Raw genomic sequence first — 19,294 nt, forward strand, 5'->3', positions numbered from 1 at the left:
TCAGGGCATGCAGATGGAACAATCCAATCTGGGGAAAAGATGGAAGATGGTCTTTAAGCAGGGCTGGGTTCCAGCAGGTTTTGCAGTTCGTAACACTGGCTGCGCAGTGTGAAGTCACCCGTGTTACATCCCAAAACCGCAGGACAAGGTACGCTGGCATTGCCAAAGCCAACACAGATGTCTGTGGTCACTACGAGGTTTCACATTGGTGCTGAGGTTTCACATTGCTAGTCCTTCTTATAATAAATCTGCCTGTTAGTTGTGTGAGTGAGTGCAGACAAGGAACATGACAAGCCTGCTCCCCTGGCAGAAACAGCTGGTGTGCCAATGTGCAATTCATGCACTTGTTGCCTGAGAAAGTCTTTCAAGTCTGCTGCTGTATTCAGTGTTGCTCAACCCAAGTTGGATCTGCCACCCTCTGAATTGTTGAAGCAGATTAACATCAAGGCCTGAAGCCAGTAATGAGGTTTATGCAAGCACATGATGTGTTAGAGGATCGGATCTCTGCAATAAATGCCTCCAACACCTTCTCAGGGAGGGACAGTGCTTCACAGAGAGACAAGTCACAAGATCAAGGGCGTGTGTCAAAGTGCACTCCAAGAAAACAGAGGGTTTGCAAAGAAATACCAAAAGGAAATTTATTGTAACTGTTTTCTTAGGCTACATGCATCAGGTATTTCCTCTAAAAAATATATCTTAGTATTAGAAGAGTTGGTAGGGGGAAAAAAGCAACAATTTCACCTGGAACCATTCTATATAGCGTCTAATTAACCAAGTCAGAAAGACTATAAGATACTTATAGATAAGTGGGTGAACACCTAAATGCGTAAAATACAGGATGGGGAAAAGTTATTAAATGAGGCTTTCTCCAAGAGACTGTTATGCATTTCACCCACTTAATTTACATAAAATTAACTGCAAAGCTATTGATACTGCAACAGGAAAAAACATCAGAAAGACTTATTATCTCGGTACAGAAGAGGGCAGACTGGGCAAACTGTGTATTCCAAACGACACGTGGAAAGGGCTTATAAGAAGAAAGAACAAATTGGGTGACCTCAGCCTGAAGGGCTGTGTGACTAGCAGGAATACCAGACATGACAAAATGCACCAGTGGGTACTGGGTGTGCAGTAACATTTCTCCATCACAGAGGAGCTGAGCAATGCTCTACAGTCACCTGTTAGCAAAACCCCCTTCTCTTCAGCCACACTTACCTGACCACAGCCACGAACAAAGGCAGTGAACTGAATCATGGACCATTTGGGGTTGGAAGAGACCTTAAAGAACATCCAGTTCCAACTTCCCTGCCATGGCCAGGGACACCTCCCACTAGAGCAGGTTTTGCAAAGCCCCATCCAGCCTGGCCTAGAACAGTTCCAGGGGCAGTCACAATTTTTCTGGGCAACCTGTGCCAGTGCCTCACCAGTCTCACTGTAAAGAATTTCTTCCTAATACCTAATCTCAACCTACCCTGCTGCAATGTGAACCCACTTCCCCTTGTCCTAACACTCCATGCCCTTGTAGGAAGTTCCTCTCTGGCTCTCTTGTAGGCCCCTTTTAGGTCCTGGAAATCTGCTATATGGTTTTCCCAGAGCCTTCTCTTCTCTGAGAGGAACAGTCCCAACTCCCTTAGGGAGAAGGTGCTCCAGGCCCTGATAATCCCAACCTTATGCTGGTGGCCCCAGAGCTGGGCTCAGCACTTTGGGTGGGGTGTCACAGACGAGAGCCGAGGGGCAGAATCACCTCTCCCGACCTGCTTTTGATGCAGCCCAGGATATATCTGGCTTTCTGGGCTGGAAGTGCATGTTGTCAACTCATGTCCAACCTCTCATCAACCAACACCTCCAAATCCTCCTCCTCCTCAGGGCTGCTCTCAATCTATTCTCTGCCCAGCCTGTATTTGTGCCTGGGGTGCCCTGACCCAGGGGCAGGACCTTGCTCTTGGTCCCGTTGGACTCCGTGAGTTTTGCACAGGCCCCCCTCAAGCCTTCCAAGGTCCCTTTGGATGGCATTCCTTCCCTCCAGTCTGTCAACCACACCGCACATGCTGGCTAGAAATGGGCAGCACTTGCTGAGTCACAAATTAAGTAACACCGACAACAGCGACAAAAATAGGAAATCAAACAATCAGCAGCATCCAGAAACACAAATGACAAGTGGGAAGAGAGGGTGATGCCTATTTGAAAAGGAAATGCTGCAAGGAATGTGTGGGAAGAAAGCAAATCGTCCTGTGGGCAGAGGATGCCAAATGACTGCCCTGGGATTTTCTCATTCCCTTTCATCTCACCCCAAATTAATTGCATCCCCTCCTTTTACAAAGGAATGACCACCATTACAAAAAAAAAAAGCTAATGCAATTAAAGCACCAAGGCAGCATGATGACCGTACCAATGCTACGTGGGAAGCTGGCCTTGCAGGAGAGAGATGCCTTCCTAAGTGGAGAATTTCCCTGAAGGAGCAATTCCCAAATCCCACATACTTGCAGACCAAAAATGACCACAGAAATCAGAAGTGACTCAGCCAGCCAGATAATAGTTTCTATACTTTAAACTCTCACTATGCCTGTTCTAGATTAATTTCCAAGTATGGATAAACTCCAGTTAATGCAACATCTGCTGGCAGTGCCTGATGCAAGCAGTCCAGCTGGAGTCTACATTGTTGGCAGAGAGATTTCTCTGTATGTGTACAAAAAGTGCTTGTATTTCATTTGCTGAAATGAAAAGTGTCTTTTGATTTCAATTTCCTGAAGACAGCAGAGGCTGAAATTGTTATCATTACACTGCTACTACACAGAGATAAAGAAAAAAAAAAAGAGGAGGAGATGGAGCTACTTCATGTAACATATGCTCCTTTTCTATCATCATTGTAACAGGGGAGTTCCTGAGAAATATATATACCACATGTTAGAAGAAAATAAATCAGGTGGTGCAGGCCGAGAACATTTTTGTCGGGCTTTTCACAGCAATATACGGAAGTCCTCCCAGGCTGGGACAGAGTGCAGAGCAAGCTCAAGGCTGCCTTGGCTCCCAGCCTGCAAGAAAACGCAGTATTTTAACATTTCAGCTCATTTGTTGACTCTGCATCGACAGGACATTTGAGGTACAAAGAGGGGCTTATTCCAGCACTGCCTTGCTGAAGCACCAGCAGAAGGGCACAACTGGAGTACGAGGTTCTCTGGACATCGACTGCTCCCCATGAAAGTCTGTATTTGGGCCTAAGAGAAGGAAATCTAGGCCCTCAGCAATGCTGACAGAGGACAGCAAAGCCCTGCTGGGGAGCACAGCTAGGAGCTGGCACGCAGCTTTGTGGCACAGGACAGACAAGTGCCCAGCTCGAGGTCAGGGCAGCCTCTTTGTCTTGAGCCAGTGCCTGACACCTCTGCCTGTGCAGGCAATGAAGCATCACCAGGGCTTAAGTGCCAGCTGCTTCCAAAAGTTCTTTCAGAGGGCAAAAGTATCTTTCATCATTATAGAAAACTTCCTCTAATTCAGCTTTTCCCTCTAAGGAGTGCCTCAGCTTTCTTGGAGGGTATGTGACACTCCTTAAAAACCTCCTGAAAGGGAAAGACAGGGCTGTAGTTCAGAGAGCGACACAGACGCCAGCTCAGACTAAAAAAGCCCATTAGCACTGCTGACAGCATTAGCTGGGTGCATTTGTGACGCTGACAGGCTGTGCTGTTCATCTGCAAAGATACAGAAAAAAAGCTACCACCAGCCAGGGAATCCTCAGAGGACAGCTGAGGAGACAAGTGGAAGGAGAATAGCCTGGTTTTCCTATTGTGCTTGCCTATGGATGTAGAAATCCAGGCTCTGAGCAAACCTGGCAAAACGTGCAAGTTTTACATCCCTTGTCATGGATATGTCCCTGTTCTGAGCTTGTAGAAGCCTGAGAGAACTGCTTGCCTGTTTTCTCCTTGGTAAGGAATTCGAGTTTTCCAAAATTCCTTCAATGTGAATACCACAAATGCACTAAATCTTATTTCACGGAGCACTGTGGTGTTTTTCAACGCCGACACACTGGCAGGTAACACCAGCTCTAATCTGCTTTGTTGCTGAAAGTTCAGGCACACCATTTGGGATTACACGGGATCAACACAGCGGGATGCCTAAGACGATGACCCCACAGTCCCTGCTGGCACAGCCTCCCTGCAGATGGCAATTACTCTCTTCCCATCGTAACTGTGACTAACAGAGAGGTAGCTACTGCTGCTGGCTGATCCAGGGAGAAAAGCATAGTCACACAAGCAGACATGCACTGCATTCAGCTTGGTCTGCACGCTCCCCTCTCAGATGCTGTGGCTGCACAGTGATGAAACCATCCTCTCCCTCCTCCAGCCATCCCCGGGAATATGACTGCACTGGCATTTTTAATCAATGCCCAGTATAAATCACAGAGAGCTAGCACATCATTTCAGGCAGGGCCCAATAAATCTCATCTTTCTTTTCCTCCACTTTGCTTTAGACATGTCACTATGTCAGAGAGTTTCTCATAAATGTTTAGGAGAATTTACTAATGCCAGAGCAGCAACTCTACATACTCCCACTGCAAAGCCAGGTTCCATTACTAGTGCAAGTACAGCTTTTTGCCTGTAGAAGAAGAAGAAACTGACAACAAATGTGGGGTTTTAACACTGCTTGCTAGAGAGAGGAACTAGTTACACACTAAAGATGTGAATTATAATTACATTTTTCCTCTTCCCTTTATTGCTTTGAGAGCCACATTTTGCTGCATCATTCCCACTCAGAAAAGCAGTTTCTGAACCTGTGACTGCTTAGACACACGTGAACATTCTGCAGAGAAGTCTCCTGCCTATCAGCATGCCTTGGGTTAGGTGGGAGACTTGTTCCCACACTGCTTTAGCAGTTACTGAGGAACTTAACATTTACTGTTCTGGGAGGTGCAGGGAGTACAGAGAAAGAAGGGACCCCTTGTATGAAAATCTCTCGCTAAGTGTAGCATCAGCATGCAAAGCACAACAGATTAAAATAACCTCAGGACCTAATCCTAAGCATCATAACTTTGATGACATTCCCACCGCCTGCTGTGAGAAACTAACTGCAGAAATCCAAAGCTGTCCAATACTGAACTTAATGTCACAATTTCTTTCCAATCAGCAAAGATATTATTTTTGGTTTTGGACCACAAATAGGAGGACATATCCCAACTCAGTGCAGTGCTTGCAAACAGAAGCCTTAAAAATGTTGACATCAATAATATGGGATGGGTTGGGCTTTTTTAGCTTTGGGGTTTTTTGGGTTTTGTTTTTCTTTTTAATACTTTACATTTAGGACTTGACCTAATGCATTTTCTCCCTATACAAGCCCTTGAAAAATGCTGACTTGAAAACACATTTCTTAACCCCATTAATTCCTCAAGACTTGTGTCTTGGTGGAGAGAACACCTTAAAAGGCATAAAAGGGACATTAGGTGAAACAATATTATTCAGAAAGGCTTAAAATAATTTTCCTTGTTTGTATTTTGTAGTTTTTACATCACTTTTACTACTTTATCTGTTTTCTCACTTGTTGTTGAGCAACAGATGCACATGAGAGGGAAACAGAACATGACTATTTGCAAAATACCGCCAAGTGTATGAAACAAACATTAAATTTGAAAATAGCAGTTTTGCTTTCTCCTAAATTCAGAGTACATAAATGGTACACGTTGTGCCTTTAATCTACTGCTACTACAATTTCAGAGAGAAATCTCATCTTTCAAACCTGGGTGCATCTGTTCCAGAGTATGAAAATGCTCTCTGTACGGCACTGGCTAGACCAAGTGCATCAAATTATCAGGTAACTGTCCAGCACATCAATCTGCAAATGCTTTCCTGCAGGCTTCAAGAGCAGCTTTTGAATCAGGCCTTCTCCTTAATCAGGTATCCTATGCTAAGGGAGTGTCCTGCACTGCAAAAGGGCTGACAGCCTGTGCATGCAGGACCTGTGGAAGCACACCTGGTTTGCAGCCTGCCTTTGGTTGCCCAAGCCCCGAGACAGCCTCTGGTGAGCTGACTCAGAGGAAGAATGCTGTGTAGTGAATCACCTCTGCCACATCCTGCAGCACCTGGGAGTTTCTTTGGGACTCTCCCAACTGGTATTACTAGGCCTGAAAGCTTTCACTGGAAACAGAATACAATATGAGGTGGCTAAAGGCCAACAGTGAGCTTTTAAAAGGTTTCTGACAGAAACCTGAGAGAGCAGGAGGTAAACAAAAAATTCACTCAGTGCTGGCCAAAACCCAAAACCATCTGCTTGTGACTGAAGATGACACAAGCAAACTCAGTAGGAAGCAACTGCAATTACTAAGATGAGGCAGTAAGCATGCTGACTGAGCTCCCTAACTAGACTTTTAGATGCCAATGCCCTTAGGGAAAAATCCTCCCATCCACACTATACAGAGGCCACATGCTCTGAGCTAGCTGTTTCTTTTCTTTCTAGGCATCACAAACTCATGCACCAACTCAGTGTTAATTTCAGGATGGCTGAGAACACAGAAATTATGTGCAAACCAATCCACAAGGATTGCTAAAAAAACCAGGTGAGATAATAACTTTTTTTCTAAGAGTGAAAGTCTGAGTGGGAAGGACCAACACAGTAAGCAATGAAATACAAGTGTGAGTGCCCTGGGCTGGGACGTGGCTTGGTGACCACAGCTAGCACCCAAAATGATCACCTACCAAGACCAAGGTTCAGGTGTCACTGAACAATCCCTTCCTCCCTGTTCACTTTGTGGGCCTCAGCAGAGGGAAGGTGCCTGGGCAGCAGGAGCAAGGGTGGGGAGGGAGGGAGGGAGGCAGATGCACATTCTCACCTGAGGCCGCTGTAGCATTTGTAGGGGTTGAAGCAGCTGCTTGGTTCCGGGCATGAGCAGGGATGAGGATCGAAGCCAGAGATGGGTTACTTGACAGTTCTGGAGGGGAGGTGGAACAAACAGAGTTAGCTCATCATCCACAAAGTGCTCCATATGCAGGATTAGCTCCTAGGGTTTCCCCCTGTAACGGCACCTCAGGTGAAACACATGCCCTTACAGCCCAAGGTCACGTTACATTTTCTTCTTTGCCAACCAGCGAGAGGAAACCACGGTGATATTTAGCAAGGCAGTCTCCAGAGCGAGACTGCCAAAACTACAGATAGTGGTGCAAAGGAGGAATTTCCTAGAGAAAGACAGTGGCTTGGGAGTGAGCAAAGAACCAGCCAAGCCTGTACCTTGTCAGTGGCCTGATAATGCTGTTTCCTTCTGAGCACTGGAGAAGGATCCCCTTCTTCACAAGCCCACCTGCAATCAGTCTCAGGGAGAAGGCTGATAACAGTGGTGTGCTTTGGGCACTGGTTCAGCAAGCAAGCAGCTGCAACAGTTGCTCCAAGAGCTTCAGGGATTAGTTCTTTGGCTCACTCAAGCATCATTTTTTCTCAAGGACCCAGGAACCCAAGACCAATCTCTCACAGCAGTCTCCTTGAGCGAGGCCAAGAAGAGGTAACGTATCCTTTTAAAAGGACATGGAAAGGCAAAGGGAATTGGTCAGCTGGGCAATTCAAATGGAAAACAAAATGATGCAATCATTAGAAGACATTAACCAGGGAAAAAATAGTCATGTCTTTTAGGCTCCAGATCTAATATAGCTTCAGTGTGTACCAGAATGAGAAATAGGCACCTTACAGCCACAACTGTGGGAGGATTAAGGGCAACACATTGCCAACAAATGACAATCTTCTGGCACCCTTTCAAGAGAATCTAGTGCCTCACAGAAGGTGGGACTGAGCCGAGACAAGACAGGTCCTGTTTATTTCAGAAACAGGAGTGACTGGCTGTCTCCTGAGAAAGCAACATCCGGTAAAAAGGATGTGAACAGTCACCTCACGGAAGGAGACTGATGACTTTTGGAGCTCCAGGAGGTCATCTGGAGGAGAAATGAGAACAGGAGAATAGACGGCTTTTTACACAAGACCTCCAGATAGCACAGACTGTACAGAAAACCAGCCAAATCGTGGCATGGGTTCAGTAAGGGGGTTTTGGACACAGTTGCTAATTATTTGGGCTCATTTTTAAGAGGCTATTGCTTTTCTTTAATGCTAGCTTTAAACTCAGGGCCTAAAGGGAGAAGCAGTCCACCTGCTGACTTTATTTCTCTCTGCTAACTGTTACATTAAGTTTCATTACTGCTAGGAGGGCAAGAGGCAGAAGACTCCCCTGATTACAAGCCTCTTATTACTATACGTTGTGAGACTGTGTTTCAGCACTTATGAATGCAAGCAGTTTGCTACACTACCTGCAACCCATCTACTCTATCTTGTAATACTCCATTCATGTCTAAGCAGACCGAGCTAGTCCCTCCAGAAAGCCTCAGTACAGCACTTGCACAAATACAAAATCTTCAATTCATACACGAGGTCATACATTCATAATGTTATGCAGAATTTGTGAATCTCCATTTTAAATGGAAAAATAAAGTGAAGAAACATGAATCCTTGAGTGTCAAAGTGCAACACCGGTTATAAACCTACCCTTCAATTCCACCTTGGGTATTAGCTGCTTTGCGCTAGAAAATATTCCTCCCTTAGTATCTTTTCCAAATCTGTTGTTAGTGGAAACCTACTCTTTACGTTGCTCTTTTGGAAGTTTCTCTTACCCCTGCATTATTTTCTGCACATCACTCGAAACAATAGGGGGCTGTGATCCAAACAAAAGCAGAACTAAAACAAGGAAACCCCATGACACTTGCAACCTTCCGGTGCTGCACAGTGCCTTGAGGTGCAGCCACAGACTGTCAGTGTTCTTGTAGCCCAAGAACCAGTTGATCAGACAGAACAACACCCTGCAAGGGCACTTCGACCCCCTTCCCATTCCTCCCTCATCTAATGGTGTGAGAACACCTCTTTTTGTATTGAAGCAATAATAATGGCTTTTTGTTGTGTTTAATGCCACCATTTCTCGCAAGCTACCTTAAGGAACTTTCATAGAGAGACTGGAAGAGTGACCTTGCTCCCTTCTCAAACCTCACATTATCTTTCTTGGTATGAAGTTTCTAAAATTCAGCACAATCTGCCTGTCTTGAACTTAAGAGGAGCAGGCCGATTCAGAGGAGATACAAAGTAAAGTGGACTCTCTTGGTTGAAGTTTAATAGCAGTTTTGCTTGAGAACTTGTCTGAATTTTTGCTATAATGTATTTTTTTTGCACCTATCCCATCTGCGAAGACGAGACATGGCAATACTGTGGAGAAAGCTCAACCTGTGATTATCTGCAGTCCACAAAATACTGAGGATCTCTCTCCTTAGTGATTTCCCCCGCAGTATTTGGGCAGGGTTTTCAGCTGTAGCCTGGTTATGGAAACCCAACATGCAACTCAAAGCTGCGTTAATTACAACCAATACAGCTGCAAGAAGCTTTTGTGGTCAAGGCAATCCAGACAAAGTTTTCAATACCATGATGTGAACAGAGCAGCTATCACAATTCATTTATAAGACCCAATTCCAATCCATATCAGCTGGGAGAACACCCTTTCTGCTGATCAAATCAAACCACTTGCAGCTACTTAATATCTCCAAGAAGGAGCAAGAATGAAAATGTCCAACATTACTAGAAGACTAGATCACCTTCATTCCCCAAACACAAAAAATGCCTGGTGTTGGGAAACAGTGCAGTGTTCTTTTTCAGTATTATTACACTTGATACATCAATACTCCAAGAATTCCCTGGAAAAATTATTCTTGTACCTTTTTTCTTTTTTTTTTTTTTTTTTTTTTTTGTCACAATAACTTTCTATTATATATGCACATAAACATATATATATATATCTCTAAATAAAAAAAAATAAATTATTGAAGGTCACAGGCTAGGGTCATTAAAAATATAAACAAACAAAAATCCCAATGCACGTCCTCTTTAGTAAAAAGGTAATTTATCTTTGAGAAGCCTGGTAACTATTCCTAAGTGCTGAACCACTGAAAGAATTTTACAGTCTTCAGTGGCCAATGTGGAGTGACATTAACTTTTGTGGTGCAGCACAATTGCTGACATGTTCCAAGTAGTTTAGGAAATGGCAGTCATTTCACAGATTATTTAAAAATTTGGCTTCTAGGAGAAAAATTGCTTTTTGTCTTGCAGATCTAAAAGTTGAAATGAATTGCAGCTCTGTGGCTAGTAGAGATACTTCCTTAGCCAAAATAACTTTTTTCAAAACCCAATTAGCATATAATATTCATTTAAATTAAGAGAAACTTACAGGCAAGATGTTACAAATGACCAGACAATGCGCTCTTCATCAGATTAACCTCTAAGATAAACACCCACTTGCCCCCCAACTACAGCTCTCTACCAAAGACCATGATCTTCACCTTTCATATACTCCCACTGCTCTTTTTCTAGACTCCATTTGAGCAGCATCAGTGCTCAGGTCAGCAGATTCAGTATGATGTTTAAAATTTCTTTTTGAAAATCAATCCAATGTCTTGATGGTCAGATTTATCTTGTCATTTCCAACTGTTTTGCCTTCAAGCCCTCTGCAGTCACCTCCTACTTCATAGGTTTCAGGCAACTGGATACAGCCAAATCCAACACTTCTATAACTTAATATTGCCTGTTGAAAACAAATGCTATTTAAAACAAAACTGTCTTTCATTATTTTTTAAATTACCACAGACGACTTAACATGACTCATTATCTATCTAAAGTTCTGTTATGTTTCCCAGTTGGGATTTCTGCTCTGGAGCAGCCAATTTGATGGAACCTTGCAGAGTAAAGAACAGAGAACAAAGATTGAAAAGTAGTCACAGGAAGAGCAAAAGCTTCTTGTATATCTTGAGTTCATAGTCAGGACTATGCTGTACATTTATCAACTACAAAGTTTTTCAAATCACTGCACTAAGCAATGTATTTAGGTATTTAAAAACAACTCTGGTTTGGTTTTTTTTGAGTTTGACTGATCACCTGCAACAGAGCTTTATTGGAAATGCATTAATGATCAGCCTGTGTCCTGCCTTCCCCTCACAGATGGTAAAACTGGCACCCATAGATGACAGACAGAAATTTGCTTTTTTTATCTTAAGGAAATTGCTCCACAGGAACTGTTTTCTCTTACCATTCCCAGGACTTGCTGTGTGAGAGAGGGCACATCAGCTCCTCGGGATGGCAAAAGAGGAGCTTTAAACTTGCTTGAGCATTAGGGTAGCTTATCCAGCAGCTTCTGCACTACCTGAGGGGAACCACGGAGACACTCCCAATACATATACCCCTTTTTCCCCTAAGAAAAACCTTTTTCCATTGACTCACTATAGAGCTTTCCAACTCTTTTTAAAAACTTCATTTTCGTGCAGTAGATAAGTTTAATCTTAATGTCATCATGAAACAATTAATAAATACTTTCAAAAAGAACAGGGGTAAAGCTGTATTAAGATACTTGGATCAAAACTATTTTAGCTACCTAAGATGGCCTTAGAGGGGCAAAACAAAAGGCAGTCCAGGAGTACAAGGAAGCACTTGTAATGTAACTATGAAATTTCTAACAACAGATGCAGAAATCAGCAGAGAAGACAGTGACCTGGAAGCACAAGCTATTTACTTGACCACTTTAATGTGTTTATGCATCATAAATGGCTTTTTTATAAAAAAAAAATGTAAAGGCTCCACAAGTTGAAGGAGAAAGCTGTTTCACATTTTGGCAGAGGGGCACGGCATGCACTAAAGAGTTTGATAAATGACAGTGACGTTAACTGGGCCAAAAAGTGTTTTGGACTTTCAAGAGAAAATGCATACACAACTATTCTTGCTCAAAGGGTGAGCGAGTTGGCTGCAAATCATTTAAAGAAAAACAACAGAAAAAGTGCTTCAAAATTAATTACTAGCATATTAGTATGCCATACTTGTCACATGTTCTGTCTTGGCAGGCAAAACTGTTCTGGGGGGGTATCAGTTTTACATTTCTGACTTCTGTAGAAAAAAATAGATGAATGGTTTTAAAATCTGATACCAGCCTGGCTTCAAATAAGAAAGCTAGTTGTACATTTATTTTTACAGTTTCTAAATGACTGAGTCAGTGTAATGCCAGATGAACTGTACAGCATGTAGATTCTGGACAGTAAAGCATCTGTATTTATCTTACATCTAGAAGCAAAATGGACAGCAACACTACAAACCTCCCTGCCAAACCAGGTGCATTACTACCTGGCTATGGTGTTTCAGGTATGAAGAAGCAGGACCATCTCCAAAAGATATTCTAACCTGCATGGTCCACTGACTCTGATATTTCACACAAAGCAGACTCTGAGCTATTCACACTCATACTCTGCAGACACATGCTAGAAGCATGTAATCCTTCCTGATGCAATCCAGTAATAACAACCACCCTCAGTACCTCAGCAAAAAAAAATTGGAGGAACCAAGACTCTGAAAATCCTGTAACTTCAAGACCCTTTCCTCTCTTTTTGAAATGGACAGCTGGCTGTGCAACTACTCAATAAACTTAGTACCACCCAGAGATTTTTTTACTTCCGAGGGAAGCAACATCTGTATTACAACCGTTCGTCCCGCTGCTTCCTCCTAAAGAAGGGCTCCTTCCACGCTCTCAGGCTACCTTGAGTGGTGAAATTGAAGAGTGCAGGTTTATCTCGCCCGTTTGGTAACTTGACGTTTGGGTCCCGTAGTTCATCGAAGAAAGAGTGCGCGCAGGCCTCCAGGGGAGTCAGGCGGGCGGTGGGCGTGTACTCCAGCAGGCGGCTACATAGCGCAATTGCTTCGGGGGGAGTGCGGGGCCGGAAGACCTGCGGGGACGACAAGGAGACAAGCAAGGAGAAACAGGTTGTCCAGCTGGGTCTCGTCTCTTTGGTGACCAGAAGCAAGTCAGAGCAATTAAACCTCTCATTGCCCAGCAAGCTGGAACAAACAAACTTGCGCTTTGTGCTAATCAAAGTCCTGCAGTAAGTGTGGGAAAATCCATTCCTGGGGTTGAGAAAGGGTTAATTGCAACGCCTTGCGCTAGAGTGAAGGTGCGATGCCAGCAAGAGACTTCATGAGAGCACGCTCAGAAAAACAACTTGGGAGAATGAAGGGGAAACTCATTCAAAAATCATGACAAACACACACAGGTGCTACCAGCCATGCATATGGGGTGGAGTGAAGGTGGGGAAGAAGGTTCAAATGAGCAGGATTCGCTGAATGTAAAAATATAATACAGCCCCGCTACGGTTTGGGGTTGGGGTTTTTCTGGCTAGTGAAGGAAGTCTCGCTAACACGGACTTTTGCAGGCAGGCAGGTCAGACTGTTGCTATGGAGGCTGCTGTTCAGCTTTGGAGAACAAGGAAAGCACGGGTGGGGTGCAGGAAACGTCTAGCTCCAATTTGCGAGTTACTCCTTCTGTGACCTTATTCTGGCAAGCTACTCCCGTAAGTTCACAGGGATAATTCCTGCACATTTGGTATTTGTAAGGACAGCTGAAAATTGCATCAAGAAAACCAACTATTTTAGTCTAACAGATTTCTACTTTGAGTGATTACAAAAAGCAGTTCTTCGCTGCAGCTGTGTTTTAAACCTCTACCCACTGCTAACCACACTCTCCATGCTCCTTTCTCATTCCTTTATAAGCAAAATAGGAGTTAATCACGTACATGACCTGGATGGCCTCCTCAAGCACTTGTCTCTTGCTATGTTGCAGGTAAAATGCAGTCTGGGGTAAAGGGAGTAGGGTGGGCACAAGTGTTAAGTTCTGATGCCAGCATTTTTGGTAAAAATTGAGGTAATCCAAAATGCCTTTGTACCAGTGCAGGTGAACACAAGCCACACAGCACCACGGAGGAAAAAAAATAAAAATCAGTGCATGACATGCTAGTTAATCACAAATGAGAAACTTGCACAGGTACTCCTTTAGTAGGTTTTAAACCAGGCATATATGCTCTTTTGAATGAGAATGAAACACAAAAGCCAAGTTCTGCAGGGACTGAAATTTCCTGCCCTTGGTACCCAGCTGGGGCAGCAGCACTGGGTTTGCTGCAGTGTGTGCTGTGCTAACTTGTGTGGTAAGGAATCCTGACTAGGGGAGTCAAGGAGCCCTATACAGGAAGAGCTGAATTTAATCCTGCTGCCAGGTTATTGCAAAATAAACTGCAAAAGTTTTTACATGAGGCCTATAATGACAAAAAGAAAGGCTTTAGCTTATCACTGCTGGCAGATAACCTGTACTGATCACTGTGTTACCAGTGTAGGGCCACCTGAAGAGGCAGCAGAAGCTGCTTTGTTCCTGCTGCCTGCAGAGCTTGGATTGCTGACCACAGCACACAGTGGTTGCAATTATTAGTCCTAAGTCACAGCCTGACCAGAACAAAATCCAAGACTCTCCAGTTTGTCTCCAGTTTAAAAAAAAAAAAAAAAAAAAAAAAAAAGCAAAAAATAAAAAAAAAATGCGTTTTGGCTTCCCCCACCTCCCCATGGTAAGTAGCGCAAATGTGCACGTCTTGAGGTAAACCCACAGAAGTGAAGTTCTGAATTTAATGTGAGGTAAAATTACTGAGGTCTCCCTCAAGCACCTTCACAGTGATATTTTAACAAGTTTGATTTATCACAGCTTGAAACCTTAGTACTTCACTCTTAGCTGTGTTTTTCTCCTCAGTACAGCTCACATATAAGCCACTATACAGATTGTAAAAAGAATACCATTTTATTTCCTTAAGGTAAAGATGGCAAGCCCTTATATTGAGGAGATTAGTAGGCAGACAGTCACAAATCTGACATATGTAGAAGGAGTCCTTGCTTGTCCACTCAAACTCCTAATTTTCAAGTCCTTGAAACCCTAACATGTTTCCTAAACCCTGTTATGAACTGCTCAGCCTACCTTTGGATCTGGAATTAGTCATCTGGGGTAAGCAGTACCCAAAGTCTGCCCTAACTGCTTTGAACCAGGAAGGGGGAAAAAAAAAATATATATATATTAGGAGGCCTCACACGGCCTTCCCCTGCAACAAGTGGTGATTAACACATGAAGCAAGTTACAGGTCTGTGCCCATCTCATCTCTATCAGCGTGTGTTACATTTGCCTGGCTGCTGCCTCGAGGATGCAGTTTGAACTCAATTACTCCACTTCTAGCATTTTTCTCCTTTTTTTTCAAGGCTAGGCCTAATAATTTGAAAAAATATTTAAGTACATACCCGTACTCCTGAGGTGAAATGTCCTGTTCCTGACGAGTCCTAAAGATGATAATGCAGTGAAATAATCCAAACAGGGGGAGTCAATCCAAAAGAGAATAGTCCAGCAAGGAAAAATATAGCCAATATTATAAGAAATCCATGGTGTGGGGGACATAGTAAATGTTTATACAATTAGAAACTTTAAACATCAGTCTCCATAGCAGCAAGTCCAACTTCACCACAGTGTATGCCAAAAAAAATCGATTGTGCAATGGTGAGGCATAATATAGAAACATTTCTATATGAAATTTATGTTCCAATGCCAGTGCATTTACTAAAAAAATAAAAAAAATTGAAATCAAAACTCTAACTTGAACTAAAAGGGTAATTGAAATTCCCATAATAAAGAATTTTCAGTCCTCGGTCCTGGATATAAACGTCCACAGAACCAAGTGGCCAGATTAGTTTGTCTCCAAAGACGCATCCCACTTGTAAATCTGTCCCAGACACACAATGTAAACTTTTGGATGGTTTTGGGGTTTTCTCAAAAAACCCCAAATCCCTAGCAATTTGTAATTTGTGCTGAAGATGAAGTAAAAATCTGAGATCTATACTTTAAATTTGGATACTTTTAATTTGTGCGCACTACGAGTACCTCAGGCCGCCGCGGATTATTCTCCATTTTGGATTGACTTCCCCCTCCACTGGATTTGGTTTGCTGGCATTATCTCTTTAGGATTCTTCAGGAACTGGACGTACCACCTCAGGAGTGCGGGTATGGACTGAATTTCTCTCTATTGCGGGTTTATTCCCCCTCATACCCGTCGCACCCTTAAGAAATTTTTTTTTTTCTCCTCAATTTGTCCCCTCCCGCCTCCCTTTTGAATAACGCCCTAAGAAATAAAAGCAAAGCCCTCTATGGTCTTTTAGCTCTCCCCATTCAGCAAAGTTCCCCCGGGAAAGCTGCCCAATTCACCCACCGAGAACTACACGAGCAGCCGCCGCCCACGGCAAAGGCTGTGCCAGCGCTTCCAAGCCACGGGGCACCGACGCCAAGGCAATGCTGGGCTGATGCTCCGTGGCGGGAAGGGGCGGGAGGATGGACAGACAGCGGGACTTGTGAGCCGTGAAGCCCCTCGCACACACGTCTCAGCGGGGGTTTAAAGTCTCAGTAGTTCTCAGTGAGGGAATCGATTTAGTAAATAATCCGCGGATTATTTTTAGTCTGCGGACTAAAATTTAGTGCACGGACTAAAATCCGGCCCATCGGAGCAAAGTCTGTCTCGGTCTAAAATACATTTGGGTGAAAGCAAAAGAAATAAGAAAGAAATAAAAAGAAAAAAAAAAAAAAAAGGAAAGAAAAGAAAAGAAAAAAGAGACGGGCAAAAAAAAAAAAAGAAAAAAAAAAAAAGAAAAAAAACGAAGGGCACAATGTGTTTGGGTAGACTAACATTTAGTATGCAGACTAAATATGGCCGGGCAAAAGGCACAGCAAGTCCACAAACAAAATAAAAACCAAAATTAAAACACTGACAGGAACTTTTAAAGCAGTCAGATACTACCCCACCGGCGCAGCAATTCATTTTTCTAAAATGAAACAAGACCTTGTGTAAGGCTATTTGTCCACAGGAGGGACCGAAGGCTCAAGTTTTCATTTTAAAAAATGAACCTGTTTTGGAGATAAACAAATGCAAAAAAAAAGGCTTTACATACAATATTCTTCAAGAAAAATTTGCACTTGAATAACTCAAAACCTCTTGTTTCTGCAAAGCAAATGAATTTCAGGCTGAGACCCAGGTTGCTGTTTGTTACTTTGGGATTTTTTTTTTTTTTTTGGATGAGTTACAAAAATCTCTGGATGATCATGTCAAATGGAAATGCTGACTCATCCAAAGCCACAGCTTCTGGTGCTTTTGCTGGTTTTTCCCTCCCCCTTTCAGATCCCAATAAACCTATACCTCACCAAAAAGCTGAGGGACCAGTGCGAGTTGTTTCTTTTTTCAGGCATGCTAGTGATGCTCAAACACCGACAGACCGTAAGAGCGAGTTAGCGAGGCCTGACACACTCCTCCCTCCTTCTTAAGTTGAACTGCTATCAGTGCAAATTTTTTTTAATGTTACACTCCCTTTATTCTTCTGGAACTACCACCTTCTTCAACATTTCAGGCTTAAGTGCCCCTGGTGCGTTATGCAGCTCTCATCCCCAAGAGACTACAGTTCAGATGAAGGCTTTGTGCACTAGCAGAGCAGTCACATTTTATCTTACTAATTTGAAATAGCTCCTACCAGTGTAGCGGAGTTTACGCCCCTTCTGAATTTTATTTTTCTGCACATATGGAAAGATGAAAGAAAAAGGATGGAAAGCACAGAATTCTCCTATTTCACTTCACTCACATCAGCATTCAGCTCTCAAATAAAACCACATGGGGCAAGAGCTAAGTATTGTTTTAACAGAATGGTTGCTCTGACTTTCAATTCATTGACATTCCTCAAACAAACTTTCCATGCAGAACACGAGCTCCATCGTCTTGGCATAATTAAGCCCCAAAGCCAATGCTTCACACCAAGGTGCTCTTCTAGCCAGTGTGTATTAGAAGACATGATTTCATGCCATCAACCACTGCGTGTTTTGCATGCAGATTGTGAACGCTGCCCGCATGCTGTGCTACCTAAGAGAGAGAAGGCTTAGGAAAATGACATCTGTTGCTAATGCATCAAGTTTGTGACACCATGGTTAAAAATTTCCTCACCAGCTTCAGACTCACACGCTTTGCCAAGAACCACCCACACCACCGATTCAAGGCTGACAGGCTGTGCACATCCTTTTGGTTTGTAAGCACATTTTTTATTGCACATGAACATTAAGTAAGAGAGAAAGCTCCTCCCTTCAACCAAAAGCTTGTACTGTTTACAAGCCAAGTAATCCATGTAGAACACAACCCTTAAATCAACTTTTTAAAAACGCTATCAATTACTATGAAGCAACATTTTGATCACCCAACTTTAACACAATAAGGTTCATGAGAAACAAAACACATTCACAAACAAAAGGAGAGAGAAGAGATACATGCAAGACAGCAATGTATGTACTGAGCTCTACCCGACACAAAAAACCCCAAGGCTGCATCTGAATCTCTTGGGACTAGTCTTGTTCCCAACGGCTGAGAATTTCAGCATGGGATTTCTGAAATTTGGCTATTTTGAAGTGTGTAAAACTCACATGCTAAAAAATGGATGTTAAAAGATGTCCATAAAACAGGCACTGGTGTTAGGAGATATTTTAAAATATATATAAGCCCCTCAATTTTTCTCTGATTAAATCCCTCTATGTTTTTTCTAGAAGCACCTCAGAAATTGTAAATGCCTGATTAGTCAAGAATTCCTGTCTGATGGCACTTAGACAGGGAAAAATGAAGTAAAGACAGAAGGGTTAAGTGGCTTACAAATGAGCCAACACAGAACTGGGAACAGGACCAGGAACCTGTCTTCAAAGCTACTTCTTGAGACCACACACTTTTTACTGGGCTCCTTCCATTGAGGACCCTGTGGAGACAGAACGAGCTCGCGTTTATTACCCAGTGCATGTGCTCTGCTTCTATCGAGCTCCAAAGGAAAGCGACAAAGCTAAGAGGAACAAAACAGCTCCCCTTCTTCTGAGAACCCCCAAAAATGTACCTCGGTGCTCTCAACCTTGCTGGGACAGCTGCTATAAAAACCTAGACAGATGTGCTGCAGTGGGGTGGCTAAACAGATGGTACGCTGCAGAAGACATGTTAAACTTACCATTTGATTTCTGTAGTGGCACTGATGGAAATCCTTTCTTAATGTTGCTTTAGTGCTCACTCATTTACTGTTAGGCAGTACTTTCTTTACTGCATACTAATTGGGCAGAGGCAGGGCAATTTACCATCCAGCAAACCTGGCTTCTTTTCTCAGCCATATAAGATAAGAGATTTACATTGTCAAAAATCCTCGTTGCTATAAAAGGTGCTAGCAAATATGAACTTGCCAGAAGAACTTTTTTTTTTCTTTTAAGTTAGTCTCCAGCAGAGCTGTTTTCACTCTTTGCTTGTAAAGTCATTACACATCAAGTGAAAAACAGAACTGTACTCTTTAGAAAGAGGTCAGGGCACAGTTTCACAACAGGCATAAATCAAATCCAGTTCATGCTGGAAATGAGAGT

At 43.0% G+C, this 19,294-nt stretch overlaps 1 protein-coding gene across 3 annotated transcripts in view; it reads right to left on the bottom strand.

The window, feature by feature from the left end:
- The window catches only part of GSK3B (glycogen synthase kinase 3 beta), a 149,619-nt gene that overhangs the window by 6,027 nt on the left and 124,298 nt on the right, over positions 1-19,294 (bottom strand). The window contains exons 9-12 of one of the 3 annotated variants that reach the window (XR_005704511.2): positions 15,133-15,171; positions 12,569-12,755; positions 7,207-7,484; positions 6,812-6,910 (exon numbers count right to left, since the gene is read on the bottom strand). Coding sequence is in view for 2 of the 3 variants with exons in the window: in XM_040090940.2 (XP_039946874.1) it covers positions 6,812-6,910; positions 12,569-12,755; positions 15,133-15,171 (325 nt within the window). In the remaining variant the exon portion in view is untranslated. The remainder of the gene's footprint in view (positions 1-6,811; positions 6,911-7,206; positions 7,485-12,568; positions 12,756-15,132; positions 15,172-19,294) is intronic. The other 2 variants (XM_040090940.2, XM_040090949.2) reach the window with 2 other exon arrangements.

The sequence above is a fragment of the Hirundo rustica genome, chromosome 2, assembly GCF_015227805.2.
Source record: "Hirundo rustica isolate bHirRus1 chromosome 2, bHirRus1.pri.v3, whole genome shotgun sequence".
Classification (NCBI taxonomy): domain Eukaryota; kingdom Metazoa; phylum Chordata; class Aves; order Passeriformes; family Hirundinidae; genus Hirundo; species Hirundo rustica.